This window comes from Salmo salar, chromosome 02, assembly GCF_965601325.2.
Source record: "Salmo salar chromosome 02, fSalSal1, whole genome shotgun sequence".
NCBI lineage: Eukaryota > Metazoa > Chordata > Actinopteri > Salmoniformes > Salmonidae > Salmo > Salmo salar.
Genome location: NC_138292.1, coordinates 50,574,276 through 50,600,783, shown reverse-complemented (window position 1 = coordinate 50,600,783; position 26,508 = coordinate 50,574,276). Strand labels below are relative to the sequence as shown.

The following is a 26,508-nucleotide window of genomic DNA, read 5'->3' as shown; positions in this document are numbered from 1 at the left end:
CTAGATAATCCATCCACCTGACAGGTGTGGCATATCAAGAAGCTGATTAAACAGCATGATCATTACACAGGTTCACCTTGTGCTGTGGACAATAAAAGGCCACTCTAAAATGTGCAGTTTTGTCACACACACAATGCTACAGATATCTTGAGTTTTGAGGGAGCATACAATTGGCAGGCTGACTGCAGGAATGTCCACCAGAGCTGTTGCCAGAGAATTTAATGTTCATTTCTCTACCATAAGCCGTGTCCAACGTCATTTTAGAGAATTTGGCAATATGTCCAACCGGCCTCACAACCGCAGACCACGTGTAACCACGCCAGCCCAGGACCTCCACATCCGGCTTCTTCACCTGCGGGATCGTCTGAGACCAGCCACTTGGACAGCTGATGAAACTGAGGGTTATTTCTGTCTATTAAAGCCCTTTTGTGGGGGAAAAACTAATTCTGATTGGCTGAGCCTGGCTCCCAAGTGGGTGGGCCTATGCCCTTCCAGGCCCACCCATGGCTGCGCCCCTGCACTGCCATGTGATATCCATAGATTAGGGCCTAATGAATTTGTTTCAATTTACTGATTTCCTTATATGAACTGTAACTCAGTAAAATCATTGAAATTGTTGCGTTTTTGTTCAGTATAGTTTCAATGTACTACGTTCTCCACAGGTGTATCGTAGAGACGGAGAACCTGGAAGAGCGGGCAGCGGTGGTGGCGCGTATCATCGAGATCCTGCAGGTGTTCCAGGAGCTCAACAACTTCAACGGCGTGCTGGAGGTGGTCAGCGCCATGAACTCCTCGCCCGTCTACCGGCTAGACCACACCTTCGAGGTGATGAAGGCCTGGAGAGGTTCTTTCTGCAAGATTCTTTAAAGTTGTTGTTAGGAAGTGGTGTGATAATACTGTCTTGGTACTATCTGGCATTGCATGAATCCAATAAAAATTGCAGTACCAAATAAGTGCCTTGTGTTGATGAGTATTGCAATTAGTAAGTCTCTACTTTGAGGTAACATAAAGTTATGGATTTCTTATCAATAGAAAGCATGACACAATGTGCCTCTGTACCATAGAGAGACATCTGTAGGACGAAGTATATACAATTGTTTTGACTGAACTTTCGGCCCCTCTCCAGCAAATTCCAAGCCGACAGAGGAAGATTCTAGAGGAGGCCCATGAACTGAGCGAGGACCACTACAAGAAGTACCTGGCAAAACTACGCTCCATCAACCCCCCCTGTGTCCCCTTCTTTGGTATGCTCTAGAGCGGTGTTTCTCAACCTTTTTGATACCAGGGACGAGGAAGCTATGGTCCTTTTTGTGTCAGGGACTCACAAGTAACGTACTGTTTTGATTTTGTACACAGCAGTACTGTGTATCTAAGACAATTTCCCCCTCGGGAACATTAAAGTTGATCCTGTCCTATGCTATGTTAAGCTTGGGTTTTTCCTCCTTGGAGGACCGTTTACATTAAAACTAGTGTTGTTTAACCATCTCGGGGACCGGCCAGCAACATTCCAGGAACCGGTGCCAGTCCATCGACATCATTGCTCCACTCTCTCATGTCTTTCCTCTCTCTCTCTCTAACTCTCTCCTCAGGGATCTACTTGACGAACATCCTGAAGACGGAGGAAGGCAACCCTGACTTCCTGAAGAGGCATGGCAAGGAGCTGATCAACTTCAGCAAGCGACGGAAAGTGGCGGAGATTACCGGGGAGATCCAGCAGTACCAGAACCAGCCCTACTGCTTGCGGGTGGAGAGCGATATCCGGGTGAGAAGCGAAAACAGTGATGTCGCACGTTCGGTTGAAGTTGGTCACCACTATATGGCCAGCCTGCACAGTCAACATTTTTTGAGAAATTGGCTTTGCAGCATGGTCCAACCCATCAACGTTTCACAAATACCATTTGGTTACGTGGAATATGAATGGGTTTAAATATGATTAACACAAGGGAGTAATATAAAACATAATTTGGCCTGTTTCCTTTCACGATTTCATCTCTACAGTTCCCATGTACAGCTGACAGTTTGCCAAATCATAGCAACCTCTTAGTTTTTGATTAGATATACATTTAGTGGTGATTCCTAGCTTAAACTTTAGTCTCATTGACATCTATGCGTGACTAAGTGAAAATTAGAAATGTGGAAGTTAGAATTCACCGCTTAGTAGAGTTACTGCCACTCAGCTCCCGACATGTACTATGTGGTTATTTATCCAATTGTCCCCAATCACCCCACACCCTTGTCTATAGTCATTAGGATAACAATGTATATTTCACAATGGATCCATCTTTCTGACTACTCCCTGTTTCTCTCCTGTGTGTAAAACAGAAGTTTTTTGAAAACCTCAATCCAATGGAGGACAAGGCAGAGAAGGAGTTTGCTGACTATCTGTTCAACAAGTCACTGGAGATTGAGCCTCGGAATGCCCGGTCGTTGCCTCGATTTGTAAGTGTCTCGTTCCTCTCCTTTACGGTTGACATGATTATCCTCTCTCGGACTCCCTATGCAGTCTGATCAGTTGTTGTATTTCAAACCTTTGTTAGAATGACATTGAAACTTCATGAGTTAAGATTAAAAATCATTTTTGTCCACTATTCATTGTTTTACATTTTAGTCATTTAGCGGACGCTCTTATCCAGAGTGACTTACAGTAGTGAGTGCATACTTTTTCGTACTGGCCCCCCGTTGCAAGCGTCATACTCTACCAACTGAGCCACGGGACCACACTGAGCCACACTTAAGCATGTGTGGCTCCATGTATACTCCTAAGCAGTGGCGTCTCGTGAAATTTCCAACAGGTTGCAAACTGGCAATAAGTAGCTGACAAATAAGTCCACATTTCCAAACGGAATAAGTAGGCTACTGCAAATGTTCAACTTCAACTTATTTGCTAGACTTACAAGCGTGTGGGAATACAATAACAGACGAAAACTTGTGGTAGTTTAGTTATAGCTAACGTCATGGATTTGTTTGAGCTTTGCCCAAAACAGCTGTTTGACAGTGTCCTCTTCTGTGTCTGCGCTCACTTCATACCTGACAACGGTGCAGCGTTTTGTCGATCATCGCCATCTGGTGTACAGAGTTATAATTGCAAACCAGGGGCTCTTTGGATAGGTTCAATAAGAGTGGCTAAAATCCTATGATAACCGCAAGGGGTATAGGGATAACTTTGAATTGCATTGAATGAGGTGGCTTGAGAAGCTCTCTGGAATGCTGGAACTACACTGCCAATTACAGCACATTTTCTTTTTGAAAACTCAATTTGTAATCTAAATGCAGTTATTTATTTACACAAACTTGATATTATTACAGTATTTTATCATTATATTAATTTTTGTAAATCCATTTTTATCTCATTGCTGCCAGGTGGGGCGGCGTCCGAGCGCCCTATATGGACGCAACGCCCCTGCTATTAAGGTAGAAAAAAGACTGAAAATATGTCAGCAGAATTTATACCTCTAACAATTACAGGTAACTGCCAAAATAAAGGACCCACTTGAGTAAATGAGGGATATAAAGTATATTGAAAGCAGTTGCTTCCACACAGGTGTTCCTGAGCTAATTAAGCAATTAACATCCCATCATGCTTAGGGTCATGTATAAAAATGCTCAGTTTCTCATTATTTTGGCTACCATGGCTAGAAGAAGAGATCAGTGACTTTGAAAGAGGGAAATCAATGGTGCATAGAGGGTTTAAAGTGTGTGTGTGTGTCAGTCACCAGATCTCACCCAATTGAACACTTAAGGTAGATTCTGGAGCGGCACCTGAGACGGCGTTTTCCATCAACAAAACACCACATTATGGAATTTCTCATGGAAGAATGGTGTCACATCCCTCCAAGTAAAGTTGTAAACACTTGTAGAATCTACGCCTAGGCATATTGAAGCTGTTCTGACGGCTTGATGTGGCCCAATGCCCTATTAAGACACTTTATGTTGGTGTTTGTTTATTTTGGCAGTTACCTATAGGTAACACACTAACCAGATAGTCCCCCAATCTCTGACAGTAATTGAACAATTAACTACCAGAGCCAGTAGTACTTGAGGGCTGAGGGGTCTGCAGTTGAGTATCCCTGACATTGTAGAAGTGTTGCCCTGACCCCTCCTTCAACCCCCCCCTTTCTCCTTCCAGCCCAAGAAGTACAACTGCCCGCTCAAGTCCCCCGGCGTGCGCCCGTCCTCGGTGCGCCCGGGCACCATGCGCCATCCGACGCCACTGCAGAATGAGCCGCGCAAGATCAGCTACAGCCGCATCCCTGATAGCGAGATGGAGAGCGCCGCTTCTGCACCCAACTCGCCGCGCACGCCCCTCACTCCGCCGCCAGCCTCGGCTGCCTCCAGCTCCACAGATATCGGCAGCGTGTTCGACTCCCCCCAGGGCCCCTCCAGCCCCTTCCACTCCAGTAGGTGGTCCTTCAAGCTGGACGAGGGAGCGGGTTGGGTAGGGATTGCGGAGGAGGGAGGATAGGTTGGGTGGGAGCGCAGCTAGAGCTTATAGAGAAAGTGTTTGTTAAACACAGTTTGAGATTTTGAATTTAAGGTGGTACCTAAAGAAAACTGTCAAAATGCTTCCTTCCTCCCCTTCTTGGATCTAAGATGATAAGTGATTAGATAGGTGAATGCAAAGTGTTTTACTTCTTAGCTTTCACCAATCCTGTCATGTCAGATCAGGGATTACTCCAAGGAAGGGAGGAAGGAACAATGCATTCAAGACCAGTCAGAGTGCAATCAATGTGAAATGTTGGCGCCAACATGGATAATGCCAGTATTCCAGTTTATGTACAGTATATGGTACTGAGCACATCCAACGGAATACAACACAACCACTTACCCTAAAGATACTAACTCTGAACTAACCCATTCTACATTACCCTGTAACTCGCATTATATCAGTAACTTTTCCATTTTCAGAACTCCGTTGTAACAAGGAATGTGTGTATGTGGGGGGGGTGGGGGGGCTTGACACCCGCAGTCCTTTCAGAATTGTGAACAGTTTGGGTGGTCCGAAATTAAACTGGTCCTTCCGCCTCAGTCTCTCATTCTCTCAGGGCCTTCTCTCTCTTTTCTCTCCTCCGGCCTCTCCCTCCATCCAGACTGCGACAGCGTCTTTGTCCAGGTCTCCTTACCACATGGCCCACGTTAGTATGACCCTCAAAGCCTTCCTGTTGTCAGTGTCCCCTCACTACCCAACCACCCACACCCCATACAAACTACTACATCAACCCACCCCCGTCTCTCACTCATTCTGAGCATCCCTAGCCCTACTTGCCTCTCCCTACCCGCATGCACCTGACATCCACCTCATTGCTCCCATCTTCGCCCACCGTTGTGCCTGTCCATCTCCATGGCAAAGAATGCTCTGTTGTCTGTGTGTTTCCAAGTAGACGTTGCCCACAGAAACAGATCTAGGATCGGCTCTAAATCCTGACCCAAACCAGACTCCTGACCAGCTGAACTGACCTTAGATCCGTGTCACCCCCCTCTTGTTCGCCTGTCCGGAATTCATTGTCACTTTCAGGTTTTGCTCTATGCATCCTTATACAACATCACTCTGTGGTATACAGTGCATTCGGAAAGTATTCAGACCCCTTGAGTTTTTCCACATTCGGTTACGTTAGAGCCTTACTCTAAAATGGATAAAAAAATAAATACAAATCCCTCATCAATCTACACACAATACCCCATAATGACAAAGCAAAAACCTTTTTTTTTGGCACATTTGTTACAAATAAAATACTGAAATATCACATTCACGTAAGTAATCAAATCAAATGTTATTTGTCACATGCGCCCGAATACAACAGGTGTAGACCTTTACAGTGAAATGCTTACTTACAAGCCCTTAACCAACAATGCAGTTTTAAGAAAAATACCAAAAATTAAATGAATAAAAGTAACAAATAATTAAAGAACAGCATTAAAATAACAATAGTGAGGCTCTATACAGGGGGTGCCGGTACTGAGTCAATGTGCAGGGGCACCGGTTATGTAGATAGTTAATAAAGTGACTATGCATAGATAATAACAGAGAGTAGCAGCAGCGTAAAAGTGGGAGCAATGCAAGTAGCCAATTGATTAGATGTTCAGTCTTATGGCTTGGGGGAAAAAGCTGTTTAGAAGCCTCTTGGACCTAGACTTGGTGCTCCGGTACCACTTGCCATACGGAAGCAGAGAGAACAGTCTGGCAGGAAGCTTGGCAACAGGTGATGTACTGGCTGGAAACACTACCCTTGGTAGTGCCTTGCGGTCAGAGGCCGAGCAGTTGCAATACCAGGCAGTGATGCAACCTGTCAGGATGCTCTCAATGGTGCAGCTGTAGAACCTTTTGAGGATCTGAGGACCCATGGCAAATCTGTTCAGTCTCCTGAGGGGAATAGGTTTTGTCGTGCCCTCTTCACGACTGTCTTGGTGTGCTTGGACCATGTTAATTTGTTGCTGATGTGGACGCCAAGGAACTTGAAGCTCTCAACCTGCTTCACTACAGCCCTGTCGATGAGAATGTGGGCGTGCTCGGTCCTCATTTTCCTGTAGTCCACGATCATCTCCTTTGTCTTGATAACGTTTAAGGAGAGGTTGTTGTCGTCCTTACACCACACATTCAGGTCTCTGACCACCTCTCTATAGGCTGTCTCGTCGTTGTCGGTAATCAGGCCCTACCACTGTTGTCATCAGCAAACTTAATGATGGTGTTGGAGTCGTGCCTGGCCGTGCAGTCATGAGTGAACAGGGAGTACAGTAGGGGACTGAGCACGCACCCCTGAGGGGGGCCCCCGTGTTGAGGATCAGCGTGTTGGGTGTGTTGTTAGCTACCCTTACCACCTAGGGGTGGCCCGTCGGGAAGTTGCCGTGTTTAGTCCCAGGGTCCTTAGCTTAGTGACGAGCTTTGAGGGCACTATAGTGTTGAACACTGAGCTGTAGTCAATGAATAGCATTCTCACATAGGTATTCCTTTTGTCCAGGTGTGAAAGGGCACTGTGGAGTGCAATAGAGATTGCATCATCTGTGGATCTGTTGGGGCGGCAAGCTCGGAGTACACGTCCTGGTAATCCGTCTGGCCCTGCGGCCTTGTGAATGTTGACCTGTTTAAAGGTCTTACTCACATCGGCTGCGGAGAGCGTGATCACGCAGTCGTCTGGAACAGCTAATGCTCTCAAGCATGTTTGTGTTACTTGCCTCGAAGCGAGCATAGAAGTAATTTAGCTCCTCTGGTAGGCTCGTGTCACTGGGCAGCTCTCGGCTGTGCTTCCCTTTTGTAGTCTGTAATAGTTTGCAAGCCCTGCCACATCCGACGTGCGTCGGTGTAGTACGATTCGATCTTAGTCCAGTATTGACGCTTTGCCTGTTTGATGGTTCGTCGGAAGGCATAGTGGGATTTCTTATAAGCTTCCGGGTTAGAGTCCCGCTCCTTGAAAGCGGCAACTCTACCCTTTAGCTCAGTGCTGGTTGGGGTATGTACGTACAGACAACGTCATCGATGCACTTATTGATGAAGCCAGTGACTGATGTGGTGTACTCCTCAATGCCATCGGAAGAATCCCGGAACATATTCCAGTCTGTGCTAGCAAAACAGTTCTGTAGCTTAGCATCTGTTTCATTTGACCACTTTTTTATTCACTGAATCACTGGTGCTTCCTGCTTACATTTTTGCTTGTAAGCAGGAATCAGACCCTTTACTCAGTACTTTGTTGAAGCACCTTTGGCAGCGATTACAGTCTCAAGTCTTCTTGGGTATGACGCTACAAGCTTGGCACACCTGTATTTGGGGAGTTTCTCCCATTCTTCTCTGCAGATCCTCTCAAGCTCTGTCAGGTTGGATGGGGAGTTTCGCTGCACAGCTATTTTCAGGTGTCTCCAGAGATGTTCGATCGGGTTCAGGTCCGGGATCTGGCTGGGCCACTCAAGGACATTCAGAGATTTGTCCCGAAGCCACTCCTGCGTTGTCTTGGCTGTGTGCTTAGGGTTGTTGTCCTGTTTGAAGGTGAACCTTCACCCCAGTCTGATAACCTGCTCCAGAGCGCACAGGACTTCGTCAAGGATCTCTGTACTTTGCTCCGTTAATCTTTTACTCGATCCTAAATAGTCTTCCAGAAAATCCCACCGTATGATACTGCTACCACCATGCCTCACCGTAGGGATGGTGCCAGGTTTCGTCCAGACTTGGCATTCAGGCCAAAGAGTTCAATCTTGGTTTCATCAGACCAGAGAATCTTGTTTCTTATTTTCTGAGAGTCTTTAGCTGCCTTTTGGCAAACTCCCAAGTGGGCTGTCATGTGCCTTTTTACTGAGGAGGGGCTCCCATCTGGCAACTCTACCATAAAGCCTGATTGGTGGAGTACTGCAGAGATGGTTGTCCTTCAGGAAGGTTCTCCCATCTCCACAGAGGAACTTTAGAGCTCTGTCAGAGTAACCGTCGGGTTCTTGGTCACCTCCCTGACCAAGGCCCATCTCCCCCGATTGCTCTGTTTGGCCGGGTGGCCAGCTCTAGGAAGAGTCTTAGTGTTTCCAAACTTCTTCCATTTAAGAATGGTGGAGGCCAGTGTGTTCTTGGGGACCTTCAATGCTGCAGAATTGTTTTGGTACCCTTCCCCAGAACTGTGCCTCGAAACAATTCTGTCTCGGAGCTCTAAGGACAATTCTTTCAACATCATGGCTTGGTTTTTGCTCTGACATGCACTGTCAACTGTGGGACCTTATATAGATAGGTGTGTGCCTTTCCAAATCATGTCCAATCAATTGAATGTACCACAAGTGGACTCCAAGTTGATAAATGGAAAGAGGATGCACCTGAGCTCAATTTCGAGTCTCATAGCAAAGGGTCTGAATACTTCTGTATTCATACTTCTGACATTTTACATTCTCCCAACCAATTGTGCTATTTTGTCATTTTTTTAGCATTTTGTGTAACTTATTTTTTAACTTATTGTGTACATAATGTTGCTGCTACCGTCTCTTATGACCGAAAATAACTTCTGGACATCAGAAAAAGGATTTCTCACTGCGGACTGGAAGAAACTTTTCCCTTTAATGAGTCCGACGAGAAGGATATCCTGCTTTCACTGGAACAGACCCAGATCCACGCCTTTTGCATGAAGAAAAGATGCCTTCCATCCTTCTTCCTAACGTGCAATCATTGGAAAATAAAATTGATGACCTACGATTTAAGATTATCCTACCAATGGGACATTAAAAGCTGTAACATCTTATGTTTCACCGAGACGTGGCTGAACGAAGATACGGACAATATAGAGCTAGCGGGATTTCCATGCACCGGCAGAACAGAGACGCTACCTCTGGTAAGACGAGGGGTGGGGGTGTGTGTCTTTCTGTCAATAACAGCTGGTGCGCAATGTCTAATATTAAAGAAGTCTCGACGGTATTGCTCGCCTGAGGTAGAGTACCTTATGATAAGCTGTAGACCACACTATCTACCAAGAGTGTTCTCATCTGTATTTTTCGTAGCCGTCTATTTACCACCGCAAAACGAAGCTGGCACTAAGACTACAAAGGGAAACCCAGACGCAAGCTGCCCAGTGACGCGAGCCTACCAGACGAGCTAAATGCCTTTTATGCTCACTTCGAGGCAAGCAACACTGAAGCATGCAAGAGAGCACCAGCTGTTCTGGATGACTGTGTGATCACGCTCTCGGTAGCCGATGTGAGCAAGACATTTTAAACAGGTCAACATTCAGAAAGCCGCTGGGCAAGTCAGATTACCAGGACGTGTATTCAAAACATGCGCGGACCAACTGTCAAGTGTCTTTACTGACATTTTCAACATCTCCCCGACCAAGTCTGTAATACCTACGTGTTTCAAGCAGACCACCATAGTCCCTGTGCCCAAGGAAGGGAAGGTAACCTGCCTAAATGATTGCCGCCCTGTGGCACTCACGTCGGTAGCCATGAAGTGCTTTGAAAGGCTGGTCATGGCTCACATCACCCTAGACCCACTCCAATTTGCATACCGCCCCAACAGATCCACAGATGACTCAATCTCAGTCACACTCCACACTGTCCCTTCTCACCTGGACAAAAGAAACACCTATGTGAGAATGCTATTCGTTGACTACAGCTCAGCGTTCAACACCATAGTACCCTCAAAGCTCATCACTAAACTAAGGACTCTGGGACTAAACACCTCCCTCTGCAACTGGATCCTGGACTTCCTGACGGGCTGCCCCCAGGTGCTGTGTACTTATTCCCCTCCTGTTTTCCCTGTACACCCACGACTGCGTGGCCAAACACAACTCCAACACCATTAAGTTTGCTGACGACACAACAGTGGTAGGCCTGATCACCGACAATGATGAGACTGGCTGTAGGGAGGAGGTCAGAGAACTGGCAGTGTGGTGCCAGGACAACAAGACGAAAGAGCTGATCGTGGACTACAGGAAATGGCCCCCATTTAACATCGCCGGGGCTGTAGTGGAGCGGGTCGAGAGTTTCAAGTTCCTTGGTGTCCACATCACCAACCAACTATCATGGTCCAAACATACCAAGACAGTCATGAAGAGGGCACGACAAAACCTTTTCCCCTTCCGGAGACTGAAAAGATTTGGAATGGGTCCCCAGATCTTCAAAAGGTTCTACAGCTGCACCATCGAGAGCATCCTGACCGGTTGCATCACCGCCGGTTATGGCAACTGCCCAGCATCTGACCGTAAGGCGCTAGAGGGTAGTGCCGAACGGCCCAGTACATCACAAGCTTCCTGCCATCCAGGACCTATATAATTGGCGGTGTCAGAGGAAAGCCCATAAACTTGTCAGAGACTCCAGTCACCCAAGTCATAGACTGTTTTCTCTGCTACCGCACGGCAAGTCTAGAACCAAAAGGCTTGTCAACAGCTTTTACCCCCAAGCCATAAGACTGCTGAACAATTCATAAAATCGCCACCAGACAATTTACATTGACCCTCCCTTTTGTACACTGCTGCTACTCGCTGTTTGTTTACCTATGCATAGTCACTTCGCCCCCACCTACATATACAGATTACCTCAACTAGCCTGTATCCCCACACATATGTTATTCTTATTGTGTTACTTTTTATTGTTACTTTTTATTTTAGTCTGCTTGGTAAATATTTTCTTCTTGAACTGTACTTTTGGTTAAGGGCTTGTAAGTAAGTATTTCACGGTAAAGTCTATACTCGTATTCGGCTAATGTGACAAAGTTTGGTTTGATTGATTTCTGTTTTTAATTTTTAATACATTTGCAAACATTTCAAAAAATCTGTTTTCGCTTTGCCGTTATGGGGTATTTTGTGTAGATTGAGGATTTTTTTTAATCAAGTTTAGAATAAGGCTGTAACGTAAAAAAAATTGAAAAGTCAAGGGGTCTGAATACTTTTTGAATGCACTGTATAGTTAGTAGTAGTTGTATGTAGTAGAACCCGTAATATTAGGCATCATTGAAGTTGGTTGACGTGATTGCTTTCTCAAACATAATACTTTAGTGTTGTCTTTGTATACCCTTCCTAAAAGAGTTTCTATTACCCATCCATTCATGCTCTATTCTCTTATTTTTTTCATTTTCTGTGTTTTCAATGCTTGTATTTACTCCATCCTTCGTGGGCCTGAATGTCTGCAGTTCTTCTCTTTCTTTGAAATGAAATGTGTGATTTTAAAACCTAGTGAACAGTCAAGTGCCAGGCAATAGAGAGAACCCCCAAGACACTCAGTTGCCCATCCCTGAGTTGTAGAGTCCTGTATGGGATGAATTGGGGTTAAATATGTGTAATTACTGTCTTCTTGTAAGGCTTAATTTTAATGAACCTGATTTCCTTCTATTCCAGGGTCCTCCTCGGTTTCCTCCATGGTGAGTCTCCACAGGAACACTGAAGACACCACCGTCCCCCCGCCTGTGCCCCCTCGCAGACGCCCCGAATCCGCCCCCGCTGAATCTTCCCCATCGAAGGTGACTCTATTTTTACCTGTTTGCTACCTAAAGTTTTTCTGAGACTGTACCATTAATCAAATTAAAATCACATTTTATTTGTCACATGCGCCAAATACAACAGGTGTAGACCTTACAGTAAAATGCTTACTTACAAGCTCCCGGGTGGCGCAGCATCTCAGTGCAAGAGGTGTCACTGCATCTCAGTGCAAGAGGCGTCACTGCAGTCCCTGGTTCGAATCCAGGCTGCATCACATCCGGACGTGATTGGGAGTCCTATAGGGCGGTACACAATTGGCCCAGCGTCGTCCGGGTTTGGCCGGGGTAGGCCGTCATTGTAAATAAGAATTTGTTCTTAACTGACTTGTCTAGTTAAATAAAATAAATAAAAGTAAAATGTAATAAAAAAAAATAAAAATTAAATACCTTAAAAAGAATAAGAAATAAAAGTAACAAATAATTAAAGAGCAGCAGTAAAATAACAATAGCGACGCTATATACAGGGGGTACCGGTACAGAGTCAATGTGCGGTGGCACAGGTTAATCGAATCATTAGGATGATTCTTGATTGATTGATTCTAGAGTGTAGATGTGGAATGCTAAATATCCAATGAAACACAACGAAGTTCCACTGTCAGTTATTTGCTAGTCATTTCTTGAGATTTTAGATAACATTTTTGAGATTTTGTCGAGTCATACTCCCTCACTTCATAACGTTTGTGCTTCTCCTTCTTTCTCCTTTTCCACCTGCACGTCTCTCACATTCCAGATGATGTCAAAGCACTTGGACAGCCCCCCCGCCATCCCCCCACGGCAGCCCACCACCACCAAGGTCTACTCGCCTCGCTACTCGCTCTCGACCGAGCGCACCTCCGTGTCGGAGCCGCCTGACAGCCCACCCACCCTGCCGCCGCGGGAGCCCATGAGAACGCCGGACGTCTTCTCCAGCTCCAACAGCCCCCTGCACCTGCAGCCCCCCCCGCTGGGCCGCATCCGCAGCAGCGAACCCACGCTGAGCCAGACCTTCTTCCCACCCTCGCCGTTCGGCCCACTCACCCCGCCGCCGCCCCCCACTCCCTCGCCCTCGCTGGGCCCACGCAAGCACCTGCCCTCCCCACCCTTGCCACTGCTGGGGCCCAGTGGCCCAGACTGCTGCGGCGACTCAGCCCTCCTCCCTCTGGGGGGTGCAGCTGGCCCCCCTGTGCCCCCTCGCCAGAGCACCAGCAGTGCCGCCGCCCAAGCTATCCCCAAGCTCCCTCCCAAAACGTACAAAAGGGAGTCGGTGTCACACCCGTCGCTAGTGCATCGGGACGACCCACCCGTGCTGGAGAATGCCAACCCCTCTTAAAAATACTTGTGTATGTGATATGGGGGAAATCATTGAACACTAAAGACTTTAGACTTGAACAAAAACAAAATTTTATTGTGATGTTGACTTTAAGAAAAAAAAGACAATGCCAGTGTAGGTTCTTAGCTACCTGGAAAAATAATCATGTGCCCTTATAAAAAAAAAAAAAAATACTTAAACGAAAGATGATTGTCCTTTTTCATTTGTGCAGACCATTGGAGATTCCCTATAAAAACCCTTTTGGGGGGGTATCTTACTGTTTGTATGTTTGGTTGTGTGTGTTTGTATGTACAGTATGTTGTTTGTCATCGTCCAATGTTTATTTCATTTGGTTTATTTTTTTTAAGTGAATCGATTGCAGCATTACTTGTCAATGAGCTCGGTGGCCTACCCATGCACATACAGCTTGAACCATAATAAACCATGAACCAGGACCACACAAGTCCACCGCAACGTTGGATGATGGAACGATAAAGACTGTAGACCAGTTTGAACAGACTCCAGGAGAAATCCACAAACTTAGTGTTTTAACTCACTGTGTATGGGCTAAATAATCTACTAAAGTGGCCCATATTGACCAGAGACGGACCAGAGAGGACTCAAGCTATCACGGTGTTGTAAACCCATTTCAACTCCCCAATAACAAATGTCTGCCGTTCAATCCACCTCACTCAGATTGAAAAAGGGACTTGGGAAATCATGTTGTTAAATGGTGTTTAAGGCTTTTTGTAGAGACTCAGTCCGAGGCAATTGTTGTTTTTTTGTGCCAGTAGATCGACCAGAGTACCATGATTTAAGGCAGGGTTTCCCACACTCGGTCCTGGGTGCACATTTCGTTTTTTGCCCTAGCACTACACAGCTGATTCAAATAATCAAAGCTTGATGAGTTGGGTAATTGAATCAGATGTGTAGTGCGAGGGCAAAAAACTAAATGTGGGCGGCCCAGGACCGAGTTTGAGAAACCCTGATTTAAGGTACCCATCCACACCAAAGAGGTACTTTTCAAGCATTCAAGAAACACAAGAACTGATTGTTCTTAAGTTTGTGTTAGTACTTTTATGTTCTGATTTATTTCTGCCAATGAGTATGTAAAGAAAATTATGATTGACTTCTTTAAACAAGGGAATAAAAGTGTTTCTACCACTATAAGTCCACTATGAAACGAGTGAGGAGCTGGCTACCATCCAGAATGCAAACTGCCCTGATTGAATATATTTGTTTAATGATTTCTTCCTTCCTCGAAGTGGTCACTGATCTGACATGACTGAAGCTGATCGGGTTATGTACTGGAGACCTTGCTCTCTCAGTAACATAAAGAGTCCCTATGGAAATGTAGTCGCTAATTGTTTACCTCTAATTTCAGCTTGAGTCTTGCCTGTATGGGATATTTACACATTTTAAGGTTTTAACATTTCTGTCATTTAGCAGACGCTCTTATCCAGAGCGATTTACAGTAGTGAGTGCATACGTTTTTTTCCCATACTTTTTTGTACCTGTTCCCCGTGGGAATCAAACCCACAACCCTGGCATTGCAAGCAACATGCTCTACCAAATGAGCCACACGTTTTAATTTCTTAACTCATGAAACCACACAATCCTTAAAGGACGGATGAAGGGATGCCTTTTTAAAGCATCCAAAAAGGGCCATAGCAAAATGCAGTTGAATTGCTGGGCATGAATACAGTACATTTAATCACAGGTAGACCACATTCCAGTCAAATGTTACCAACTCATTATTGGATGATCATACAGTAACAGTACATCTTGAATACACCAGATTTTAATTAAGAGAACAGTAGCCTGTGAGTTTGGCAGTAGTTTATGTATGTAAAATCAGACAATTAAGTGTACTTTTGAATCATTTTGGTTTATTTGAACATGTACAAGTGTTCCACCTTCAGTTTATACTGTGGTTTGTTTCCTAGGGTCAAAATGTGGGCTGTGAGTCACCCAAAGTGCAGTGTATGGAATAGGGTGCCATATTTATGGACCCTGGTCAAAAGTAGTGCACTATATAGGGAATAAGGTGCCGTTTGGGATGCACTCATGATGAATAGCCTAAAGTAATTCATCTGGGTTTGTTGTTTTCATTGTAATAATTCTTGGCTATTCTCCCTGGTTTCTTCCATAGGGCCATCCTGTCAGTTGCTTTCAAAAACATGTTATTTTTCTGGTCCATACGCTATTTAATGGTTGGAGTTTGAGAGTCATAGCAATAGAATGACTAGAATGTGCATTCACGTTCAAGTCACGTTCCGCGATGGGTCAACTGACGGCAATATCAGTGCACCAACATTCCATCTAGGAAAGTAATATTGACCTTTTTAAGGAATTAGCAACCAGGTTGTATGTGTGTACTGTATGTATGTGATCATCTCATTCACAGAGACCTTGTGTTAACCAGCAATTCTGTGAAAAAGCCTTGGCCACAGAAGGTCTCTTAAACCCACAACACATTGATGCAGTGTCCGAAACGCAAGAATTGTGCCACATTGGGATAAACATATACTGCTGACCATGACTTCCAAGCATTTAAGTCGACTGCAGCAGCGAGATGTGCAGTCAGGTAAAATTAGATGAGTAAATTAATTTGTTTCACTGCTATGTTGAGTTAGAATGTGAACAGAGACTCATATTTGACGTTAAACTACATACACACACTTAGGTTAGAAATAGCCCGTTTAGCCGGGGCACTTAGAGGATAAGTGCTAGGGGATAATTTGGTTGACTGATTGTTAAGAGTTGTACTGAAGGTCCTGACTCAGTGCGGCGGGTCGCCGAGACTGTGATTTGAGTGTATCTGATAGTATTGGGAGTTGATAACACAGTTTCAGGAGGAACCTTTAATCAAACGACTCATCCCATGCACAGCTGGAGTCTTTCTAAGCAGTAACTTCCGGGCACAACCTTCCATCGTCTTGCCCAATCAGGCTTCCTGCAACTGGGGGCTGATCCTGCCGGGAGGCCAGCTACCAACCTCGGCCCGGGGGCTGGTCACTCATACCCTACTTCATCTACTACCACCCCTTCCAACATGTTTGTCAGATGGCGAGAAGCCAAACTCGTGAAATTTGGTTTCCGGTAATGATATTACATGATGTTGGTTTATCTGGAATGATGCTACTAGTCTGTCCCTCTTGCCAATAGTCTATACATGTGTTATGATTGATTCCTTATTAAAGTATAAATATGTATACTGTATACCCTTTATCTGTTTACGCTAATGGTTTTGCCATCTGTTAAATAGTGTGCAGTATGTGTATTGACACAGTGTTACTCGTGTGTGTGTGTGTGTGTGTGTGTGTGTGTGTGTGGTGTGTGTGTGTGTGTGTGTTTGTTGATACTCCTGTGTGTTTCAAAGGTGTGCCTCTATGAGGGGGGGGGGGGGGGGTTGTCCTTCTCTTTCTGCTTTCTCTCTGGGCTGGCGACAAGATGGATGCTCTGATCAGTGAAGCAAATTTAGCTAAACTGATTACAGAGATGAAAAAGTGAGTGCTTCTCTGTTTCGTTGTAATCATATAGTCTCTTTTATTACCACACTTATGACCCAAAGAAACCCATGCATTAATATACTATAGGGAATTGTCCCCAAACTCTACAAGTAAGGTCAACCAAAGTATGTGCTTCATGTTCTCCCCTCTGTCTCTCATTTTTTCTGCTGTTCAGGATCGGACTGCAAAATCGTCACTATGGCATGGCTGTGTCGGGACGTTGGATTCATTGTGACGACTGCTTTTCATGGAATGATTAACTGTTTATAATTACGTGATTAAATTAATCAGGTAATTATTAACTCAACCTGGGGCACCATGGGAAAGTTTGGCTTTATGAGTTTCTATTTCCCAAATTAACTCAGAATATTGATTTTACAACAGTCGCTAATTAATTAATTTTCCTCTACAGTCTCATTCTGAACGTGGCATAATCCGGGAATTTGCACAAACACGAGTCCCACTAAATAAGTCTGTCCCACACCAGTTGAGTTGATTATTTACTAACAAGCTAAAATGAAGCAGGTCCCTAGTGGGCCAACACAATACGACACGTGTTACACAAAATGGGGATTTAAAAAGAGCGAAAGAGTGCACGAGAGAAAAGCACACTTGGGTACATTTGTAAACTATGATTGTTTTAACCCTAACCGTGCCCCGAACTGCCACTCTTATGGGTCAGAATATAATGATGTAATTACGTGTCGAAGGTCTCCGATGGGGTGTCTCTTCGTGGACCGGGTTCGCCTTCTCTGATGACGTCACTTCTTTGGTTACCGGGTATAACTCTGATTGTCCACACGATGTCAGTGTCCTTTGTCTTAGTGGTCTGTTTCCTCGCCCTCGTTCTGAAAAGGGGTCTTCTGAGGACAGTCAGCCGTGTAGCTCAGGGCTCCAATGTAGGAATGAAAACAGTGTAGACACGATTCCTTGGAGAGGGGTAACCGGGTGGTCCTGCTTGAATTCACACTCTTAGAAACAACTACTCATCCGTAGCATAGATTGTTAAAAGGTTCCTTCTTCAAACTCGTGTTGCGTTTTGGGGTTACAGCTAATCGGACCTTAGCTGCAGCTCCTGGTTACCTAGTCATAATGTTAACTCTTAACTTACATGTTTTATACCCTTGGGTCAGAAATGGGCATTTCCACCTCCAATTTAGACAACAAACTTCACATTTAATCTTTACAAAAACATTCTCTGATCTGGACATTTTCCACACAACGTACATGATGCAAACATCAGGTACAGTACATATTGTGAAAACTGTTCAAATGACAATGTTTGTGTTATAACGTCATCATTTAACTTGTAATAACACAAAAAACGACATTCATTTTCATATTCCATCTATCGTCATTACTACCATTTTGGCTGTCGAAACAAAGTCCATTTATTGCATGTTACTGTTCTGAGGTAGGTTCCCCATAGGCCCATCATACATTCCATTCCTCCAAAGTGAGAGGACAAAGGGATTTTGTCTGCTGCCTTAAGATTTACAATGGGCATGAGGTGTCATAAAACCCCCCACCTTGATAGCTCTCGATCTCTCCCCCTCTGGCGGGTGTGACAGATGTCTCTAGTAGGAGTGTGGTCCACTGTAACCTGACCCGAACTGGCCAGTCATGACAGTCCCCCTCTAGGGGAAGGATTCTGCATGTTGCAACCCACCATAAGAATGACCATCGGCTTTCCTGGTTTGTGGAGCATTGTAGCAGTCCCCTCCTGGTGATTTACCCTGGTAGGATTTCTGCAAGCTGCAGATCACCACCAGAATGGACATGGGAGGTCCAGCGGTGGCTCTGTGTTCCCGGCCCGTCGTGTGGTTGTCCCGGCTAGTGGATCTAGGCAGTAATTTGGGCAGACGTTAATAACACACAACACTCAGGCAATACATCATTACATTTCTTCCCCAAATGAGCGCCGTTGTGGTTCTAACTGGGGGACTTGTTTATGGCTCTATCACTTCCTAATTGTTAAAGGAAATTAAACAAAATGAATAAACCAAATCTTACGTTCTCCCCTCGGGTGTAGCTCGTCTGAGGAGGAGACGTAAATGCCTGGGCCTAAACACACCAGGTAAACCAGATGAAAGGGGAAGAAATGTGGGGTGTAATGAGCTAAAATAATCAGACCACAACCAGAACTCAATGTTAGCCCTCAGGGGATGTTTAGTAAAGTAATTAAATAAACAATATAAAAACACACATAAAGAATCAGTAAGATAACAAAAACTAACAACCACAACCAGGGAAGGTAAGAGAAGGGAATGTTTGGGATCAGGGTCCAAGTAATGAAAATAAACAAAAGGTCCCTCCTCTTCTACACACCTAATCCTTCCTAACACACTCTAAACCCTAGCCCACTGTCCTACCTGGTTCCAAGAAAATACAAGGGTGACACCCGCCCGGCTAACCTAGTGTATAAAACAATGGGTTATCTACGTGGGAATGTACACCCATGGGCAGATCTACCTTTTCCAGGACCTAGGTAGGGTGGAGTACATCAGGAGGACAGGCTGTAAAACAAACAAATCATCAAATAGCCAAAAAAACAAGTGTCCCCTCTCTCTCCCCCTCTCTCTTCTCTTTTCACATGACAAACAGATATCCTCTCTTCAATCAGTTACAGCCACGCCCACCATCGTCAGCCGCAACTAGGTACACCTGTAATGCCTAGGACAAACACACTAACATGGGAAAATGGGGAGCAAGAAAAACGTAACACGTAACAAACAAGAGATATACAAAATATAGCTACCACACCTTATTCATCTAATTTGGACAATGTTCTATATATGTCCAATGGTCTTGGCTAAATGACTATCATGGTATTGTCTCTAATGTCATATCTAGGGCGATCCAACTTGAAGGTGGGTATTTAAGGCACTTGGAAAAATGGCACCCTGAATGACAAAGCTTACATTGGGGACATTACAGGGCTGTGCTAGCGAATTCGGGAGAGGAGGCTGGGGATGCTGTGGATGGACCCCCTCATGGGGTTTCAGGATATATTGCCAACTTTCCGAAAATCGGGATTGTTTCCGTTCCAAGGGTGATCCTAGTAAAAGACCTCATTAGGTCTTCCATTGCACGTGTGCGCCTGTGTACGTAGGAGGTGCACACGCCAAGGGAAATAAGACCAAGGATCATGGTAACAGTTAGGATACTGTCTAGCACCGTCCAAGAGCGGGTGACAGACCAATCTTTTGGCTTGTAGTCTACTAAAAGTGCCTCATCCAGTACACTAAGATCAACAGTCATTAGTCCCTCATTCTGGATTTGGTTTTGAATGGCTTATGGTAACTCAAGGGAACGCTTAGCAAAAGCATCAGGAATTTCAATCTCTGTGTCTATCCTGTCGTCGGGAAGTTGGTATAGAGCGAGGTCGTCTATGTGCATAATCGCTCCCTCTGGTACCTTAACAAAAACAGTCTGGTTGGGGAGGTTCAATTGGGTGGTTCGTAAGTCATAGTGGCGGACGCGAGCGGTGTTTTAACCAACCATCGATTCCCTCCCACCTCCACTTGTGTGGTGGTGGCCCCATCCCTTGCTGTAAGTTTGTCTCTACAGCGTTCCTCGCTGGTGATAGGCTTAAGACAACAAAGACGCTCAGTGTTATCCCTGACGAATGGTTTGCTAGGACAAAGGTAGTGGACATCTTTGGTTAGAGTACACATTAACAGGTCAGGGGTGAGATTTAAATCTGGATTGTTTTCTTGATAAGCTACGACTGGGGGTGTGGCGATTTTCACGTGGGTACTGTCACGCCAAAATCCTACATTTAGAACCGTTTTCAATCTATAAATATTCTCCAGTTCAACAACCGGCAGCGTCAGTAAAAATCCCACATCATTACGATCAACATCAACGTGTATTGGGATGGCCGACCCCAGACTATAGGCCAAATGTGACTGTAACGGCCTTATCCTGGTTGAAGTAGCTGAGGTCAATATGTCGTGCACCATTGAGAGGGGCACTAGATATGAGGGGATTCTATTCATGGCCAAGTGGTCCATAGAAGAGCTGACTTCACTGAGAAAATCCTCCAATAACAATCGAACCAATTGGACATGGGCATCGTCATGGTTCATGACCTCTACTAGCTTTCCTACAGACCACCAGAATAGTGTCCTGGAGAGACTTTCCCACATGTTGCAACCTGAGTGCCTGCGCTTTCATCTGTTGCTGGATAAGTGGCATCTCTTCAGTAATCTCCCTAACATTTCTCTTGACTGTGGCTAGACTGACTGCATTGACGACAGTGGTACCTAGGGAAAATAGTGACCCTACAGCTGCACCTATCGATAGTAGCGCCCCGACGAATCGTTTTTCTCGCCTGGGCTCTGCTAGTTCTGACTGGGTGACTGAACTTTTGGAGTTGGGCCAACATATGGGCAGTGTCTAACTGGGCGTGCTTAACTGCCTGGGTGGTCCAGTCAGCCCCGGCCCAACTCAAATGCGCAGTAGGTGGAATGTGTTGGCGGTACACGTTCTCTGCATATACACTCTCTGCGTGTGTAGTCTGAAGTTAGTTATAAGGAGTCCTGGATCATCGCGGAGAACGATTCCCGTAGGGGGTCTGCTCGTGATTACATCTGCTGGGTTGGTTTTGATAAAGGTAGTCTGGAAGTGGTTTCACAAGTCTGTCACGTATTGATGAGCCGTGTAGGCGGTGGCTGCGGCGACATATCCCGGTTGTTACATGGGATGCAGTGGAAGTGTCATTTGCCGGCCCATCATCATCTCAAATGGTGTTATTCTCGTGGACCTGTTGTGTGTGGCTCTGATCGCCATCAGTACCCGTGGGAGTTTGAGGTCTCAATCTTTGGGTTTGGCTGCCACATATTTCCTCAGGATTCTGACAATTTCTACCCTGCCGGAGCTCCTAGGGTGGTACGCAATGTGGAGTTTAGCTTTGACTCCCAGGAGCCGCCACAGTTCGGTCATTACAGCTGCTGAAAAGTGGGTTCCTCTATCGCTGTCCACGGTTTCTCCTGGCAGGCCAAAATGACTGAAAACGTGGTTGAGCAAAAGAACGGCCGGGGTTTCCGCTGTGTCATTGGTTGCGGGCAGGCACTCCACCCACTTTGTGAATGCGCAAGTCACTGTGAGGAGATACTTGTTGCCTCTGGCCGACCTGGCAACTGGGGCGACCCAGACGATCTGGATCGAGCTCCAGGGGTAAGACACACCCTTGCATTGCAGGGGTGCTCTGTGAAGTGGCTTGGAGGGTTGAAACTGGCAGAAAACTAAATACCCCCTCATGTATTGTGCCTCGTTTTGTTCCATGTGAGGCCAGAGGGCCACCTGTCGCAATGTTCACATGTAGCCTTGACCCCCTATGGCCTCCCCATGGCTCGTCATGGGCATGAGCTGGGCATGAGCTAGCATTATCCCCCTCTGTTTCTGAAACATAAACCAGTAGGTCATCTACAAGTGTTAGGTGCTGTTTAGTTGCGTACAGCGAACGCAAATCGTGTGAACCTGCCAAAGCCAGTTCGGACACTGGGTGATTGACAGGATCAGACAGGAAAGCCATCAAAGTGGCGAGGACTCATCTTGGTGTTGCATTACTATCAGGTGACCATTCAGGAATGAATGAGTTAGCAACACATTATGTTTGTGCGAAGATGTTTTCCGCGGTGCTACATGGCTACGTGTTACTGCAGTTACTGCAGCCATTCAAATCCAGTACGAGGGACCAATGACGGTTGATCTTAGCGTACTGGATGAGGCACTTTTAGTTGACCCGACTGACTACAAGCCAAAAGATTGGTCTGTCACCCGCTCTTGGACAGTGCCGGACAGTATCCTGACTGTTACCATGATCCTTGGTCTTATTTCCCTTGGCTTGTGCACCCACTACGTGCAGAGGCGCACACGTGCAATGGAAGACCTAATGAGGTCTTATACTAGGATCACCCTTGGAACGGAAACAATCCCGATTTTCGGAAAGTTGGCAATAGATCCTGAAACCCCATCAGGGGGTCCATCCACAGCATCCCTAGCCTCCTCTCCCGAATTCGCTTGGTCAGCCCTGTAATGTCCCCAATGTAAGCTTTGTCATTCAGGGTGCCATGTCTTCAAGTGCCTTAACTACCCACCTTCAAGTCGGATCACCCTAGATATGACATTAGAGACAATACCATGATAGTCATTTAGCCAAGACATTTACATTTTACATTTAAGTCATTTAGCAGACGCTCTTATCCAGAGCGACTTACAAAATGGTGCATTCACCTTATGATATCCAGTGGAACAACCACTTTACAATAGTGCATCTAAATATTTTAAGGGGGGGGGGGTTAGAAGGATTACTTTATCCTATCCTAGGTATTCCTTAAAGAGGTGGGGTTTCAGGTGTCTCCGGAAGGTGGTGATTGACTCCGCTGTCCTGGCGTTGTGAGGGAGCTTGTTCCACCATTGGGGTGCCAGAGCAGCGAACAGTTTTGACTGGGCTGAGCGGGAACTGTGCTTCCTCAGAGGTAGGGGGGCCAGCAGGCCAGTTGTGGATGAACGCAGTGCCCTTGTTTGGGTGTAGGGCCTGATCAGAGCCTGAAGGTATGGAGGTGCCGTTCCCTTCACAGCTCCGTAGGCAATCACCATGGTCTTGTAGCGGATGCGAGCTTCAACTGGAAGCCAGTGGAGAGAGCGGAGGAGCGGGGTGACGTGAGAGAACTTGGGAAGGTTGAACACCAGACGGGCTGCGGCGTTCTGGATGAGTTGTAGGGGTTTAATGGCACAGGCAGGGAGCCCAGCCAACAGCGAGTTGCAGTAATCCAGACGGGAGATGACGAGTGCCTGGATTAGGACCTGCGCCGCTTCCTGTGTGAGGCAGGGTCGTACTCTGCGAATGTTGTAGAGCATGAACCTACAGGATCGGGTCACCGCCTTGATGTTAGTGGAGAACGACAGGGTGTTGTCCAGGATCACGCCAAGGTTCTTAGCACTCTGGGAGGAGGACACAAGGGAGTTGTCAACCGTGATGGCGAGATCATGGAACGGGCAGTCCTTCCCCGGGAGGAAGAGCAGCTCCGTCTTGCCGAGGTTCAGCTTGAGCTGGTGATCCGTCATCCACACTGATATGTCTGACAGACATGCAGAGATGCGATTCGCCGCCTGGTTATCAGAAGGGGGAAAGGAGAAGATTAATTGTGTGTCGTCTGCATAGCAATGATAGGAGAGACCATGTGAGGATATGACAGAGCCAAGTGACTTGGTGTATAGCGAGAATAGGAGAGGGCCTAGAACAGAGCCCTGGGGGACACCAGTGGTGAGAGCACATGGTGCGGAGACAGATTCTCGCCACGCCACCTGGTAGGAGCGACCTGTCAGGTAGGACGCAATCCAAGCGTGGGCCGCGCCGGAGATGCCCAACTCGGAGAGGGTGGAGAGGAGGATCTGATGGTTCACAGTATCAAAGGCAGCAGATAGGTCTAGAAGTATGAGAGCAGAGGAGAGAGAGTTAGCTTTAGCAGTGCGGAGAGCCTCCGTGACACAGAGAAGAGCAGTCTCAGTTGAATGCCCAGTCTTGAAACCTGACTGATTAGGATCAAGAAGGTCATTCTGAGAGAGATAGCAGGAGAGCTGGCCAGGGACGGCACGTTCAAGAGTTTTGGAGAGAAAAGAAAGAAGGGATACTGGTCTGTAGTTGTTGACATCGGAGGGATCGAGTGTAGGTTTTTTCAGAAGGGGTGCAACTCTCGCTCTCTTGAAGACGGAAGGGACGTAGCCAGCGGTCAAGGATGAGTTGATGAGCGAGGTGAGGAAGGGGAGAAGGTCTCCGGAAATGGTCTGGAGAAGAGAGGAGGGGATAGGGTCAAGTGGGCAGGTTGTTGGGCGGCCGGCCGTCACAAGACGCGAGATTTCATCTGGAGAGAGAGGGGAGAAAGAGGTCAAAGCACAGGGTAGGGCAGTGTGAGCAGGACCAGTGGTGTCGTTTGACTTAGCAAACGAGGATCGGATATCGTCAACCTTCTTTTCAAAATGGTTGACGAAGTCATCCGCAGAGAGGGAGGAGGGGGGGGAGGGGGAGGAGGATTCAGGAGGGAGGAGAAGGTAGCAAAGAGCTTCCTAGGGTTAGAGGCAGATGCTTGGAATTTAGAGTGATAGAAAGTGGCTTTAGCAGCAGAGACAGAAGAGGAGAATGTAGAGAGGAGTGAGTGAAAGGATGCCAGGTCCGCAGGGAGGCGAGTTTTCCTCCATTTCCGGAGGAAAACTGTTAGGTTCTTGGACATTGGACATATATAGAACATAGTCGAAATTAGATTAATAAGCTATATTTTGTATATCTCTTGTTTATGTTTTTATTCATTTTGTTTAATTTCCTTTAACAATTAGGAAGTGATAGAGCCATAAACAAGTTCCCCAGTTAGAACCACAACGCCGCTCATTTGGGGAAGAAATGTAATGATGTATTGCCTGAGTGTTGTGTGTTATTAACGTCTGCCCAAGTTACTGCCTAGATCCACTAGCCGGGACAACCGGATGACGGGCCAGAACACAGAGCCACCGCTGGACCTCCCATGTCCATTCTAGTGGTGATCTGCAAATCCTACCAGGGTAAACCACCAGGGGGAGACTGCTACAATGATCCTCAAACCAGGACATCCGTCATTCTTATGGTGGGTTGCAACATGCAGAATCCTTCCAAGTTTAACCCTCCAGAGGGGGATTGTCATGACTGGTCTGTTCAGGTCAGGTTACCGTGGACCACACTCCTACAAAAGAGGACAAAGGGATTTTGTTTGCTGCCTTAAGATTTACATTGGGCGTGAGGTGTCATAAAACCCCCCACCTACATACCTCTCGATCTCTCCCCCTCTGGCGGGTGTGAGAGATGTCTCTTGTAGGAGTGTGGTCCACGGTAACCTGACCCGAACAGTCCAGTCATGACAGCTGTCAGGCTCACCCAACAGCAGTGCCAGACTGGACAGTTAGATGTCAGCGTTGAACCACAGGTGGTCCGGGCGGCACTTACTGCCGGCCAAATCTACAAAGGGGACAAGAACATCGCAGCCACACCGTATAATGCCTACCACGCAGAGTATCGTCTCCTGAGTATTACTAACGAGCAAATGGCATACCCCATATTACACCTGACAGATAACAATGACTGTATAATCTTCTTTACCACATTCTCTCCCTGCCTAGAGTCCTGTATGAAAGAAAGAGGAGGCCACAGCATTATCAATGACCTTGATAGGGTCTTTCGTACTAGAGATCAAAACTATAAGGCCTTTACGTTCCAGAAAGTCTGGCAACCTATGTGGGGGGGTGAAAACCAATCCCCCAAGGCAAAAAGTACTATGCTCCTTTAGTACAATACATAAGAAGTTCCCCCTATATCACTGTGCTCAAAGCAAGGGTTATTATTGCAATGAGGTGAACACAGGTCGCTGTTTGGAGGGCTACAATGGCTGAGTGCTTTCCTTCAGGTCCAGTTGAGCCAATGAAGACTCCTGTATCTGTAGTGCAAAGAGAGGACTGTCAACCTGCCTCTCCCTTCATCCCTCTCTGTCTCTCACTGTCCCTCTTTGGCCTTTCCTCGGTATCTCTGTCCCTCAATGGGAGAATCTCCATTGGTTTTGCTCGACTCCTCGCGTCCTCACCTCCGTCCTCACCTCCGTCCTCTCCTCGCCTCCTTTTGAAAAAGGTGAGGAGGTGAGGAAAGGTAAAACTGGAAACAAATGTGCTTGAATGAAAAGACTCTCCACTAGCACGTCATCAGGCAAATGACATTTACAATGGAGTAATCCCCAAATACATGTGTTAATTATACGCAT

The 26,508-nt window shown here is 46.3% G+C and overlaps 1 protein-coding gene across 4 annotated transcripts in view; it reads left to right on the top strand.

Annotated features, from left to right (window-relative positions):
- The window catches only part of LOC106584773 (son of sevenless homolog 1), a 92,564-nt gene extending 78,183 nt beyond the window's left edge, over positions 1-14,381 (top strand). Inside the window, exons 16-24 of one of the 4 annotated variants that reach the window (XM_082964040.1) lie at positions 663-825; positions 1,127-1,244; positions 1,590-1,762; positions 2,323-2,439; positions 3,361-3,411; positions 4,127-4,397; positions 5,088-5,132; positions 11,784-11,905; positions 12,654-14,381. In XM_082964040.1, coding sequence (XP_082820166.1) covers positions 663-825; positions 1,127-1,244; positions 1,590-1,762; positions 2,323-2,439; positions 3,361-3,411; positions 4,127-4,397; positions 5,088-5,132; positions 11,784-11,905; positions 12,654-13,232 — 1,639 coding nt within the window. In that variant the 3' untranslated portion in view covers positions 13,233-14,381. The remainder of the gene's footprint in view (positions 1-662; positions 826-1,126; positions 1,245-1,589; positions 1,763-2,322; positions 2,440-3,360; positions 3,412-4,126; positions 4,398-5,087; positions 5,133-11,783; positions 11,906-12,653) is intronic. The other 3 variants (XM_082964042.1, XM_082964041.1, XM_014170357.3) reach the window with 3 other exon arrangements.
- The last annotated feature ends 12,127 nt before the right edge of the window (positions 14,382-26,508 follow it).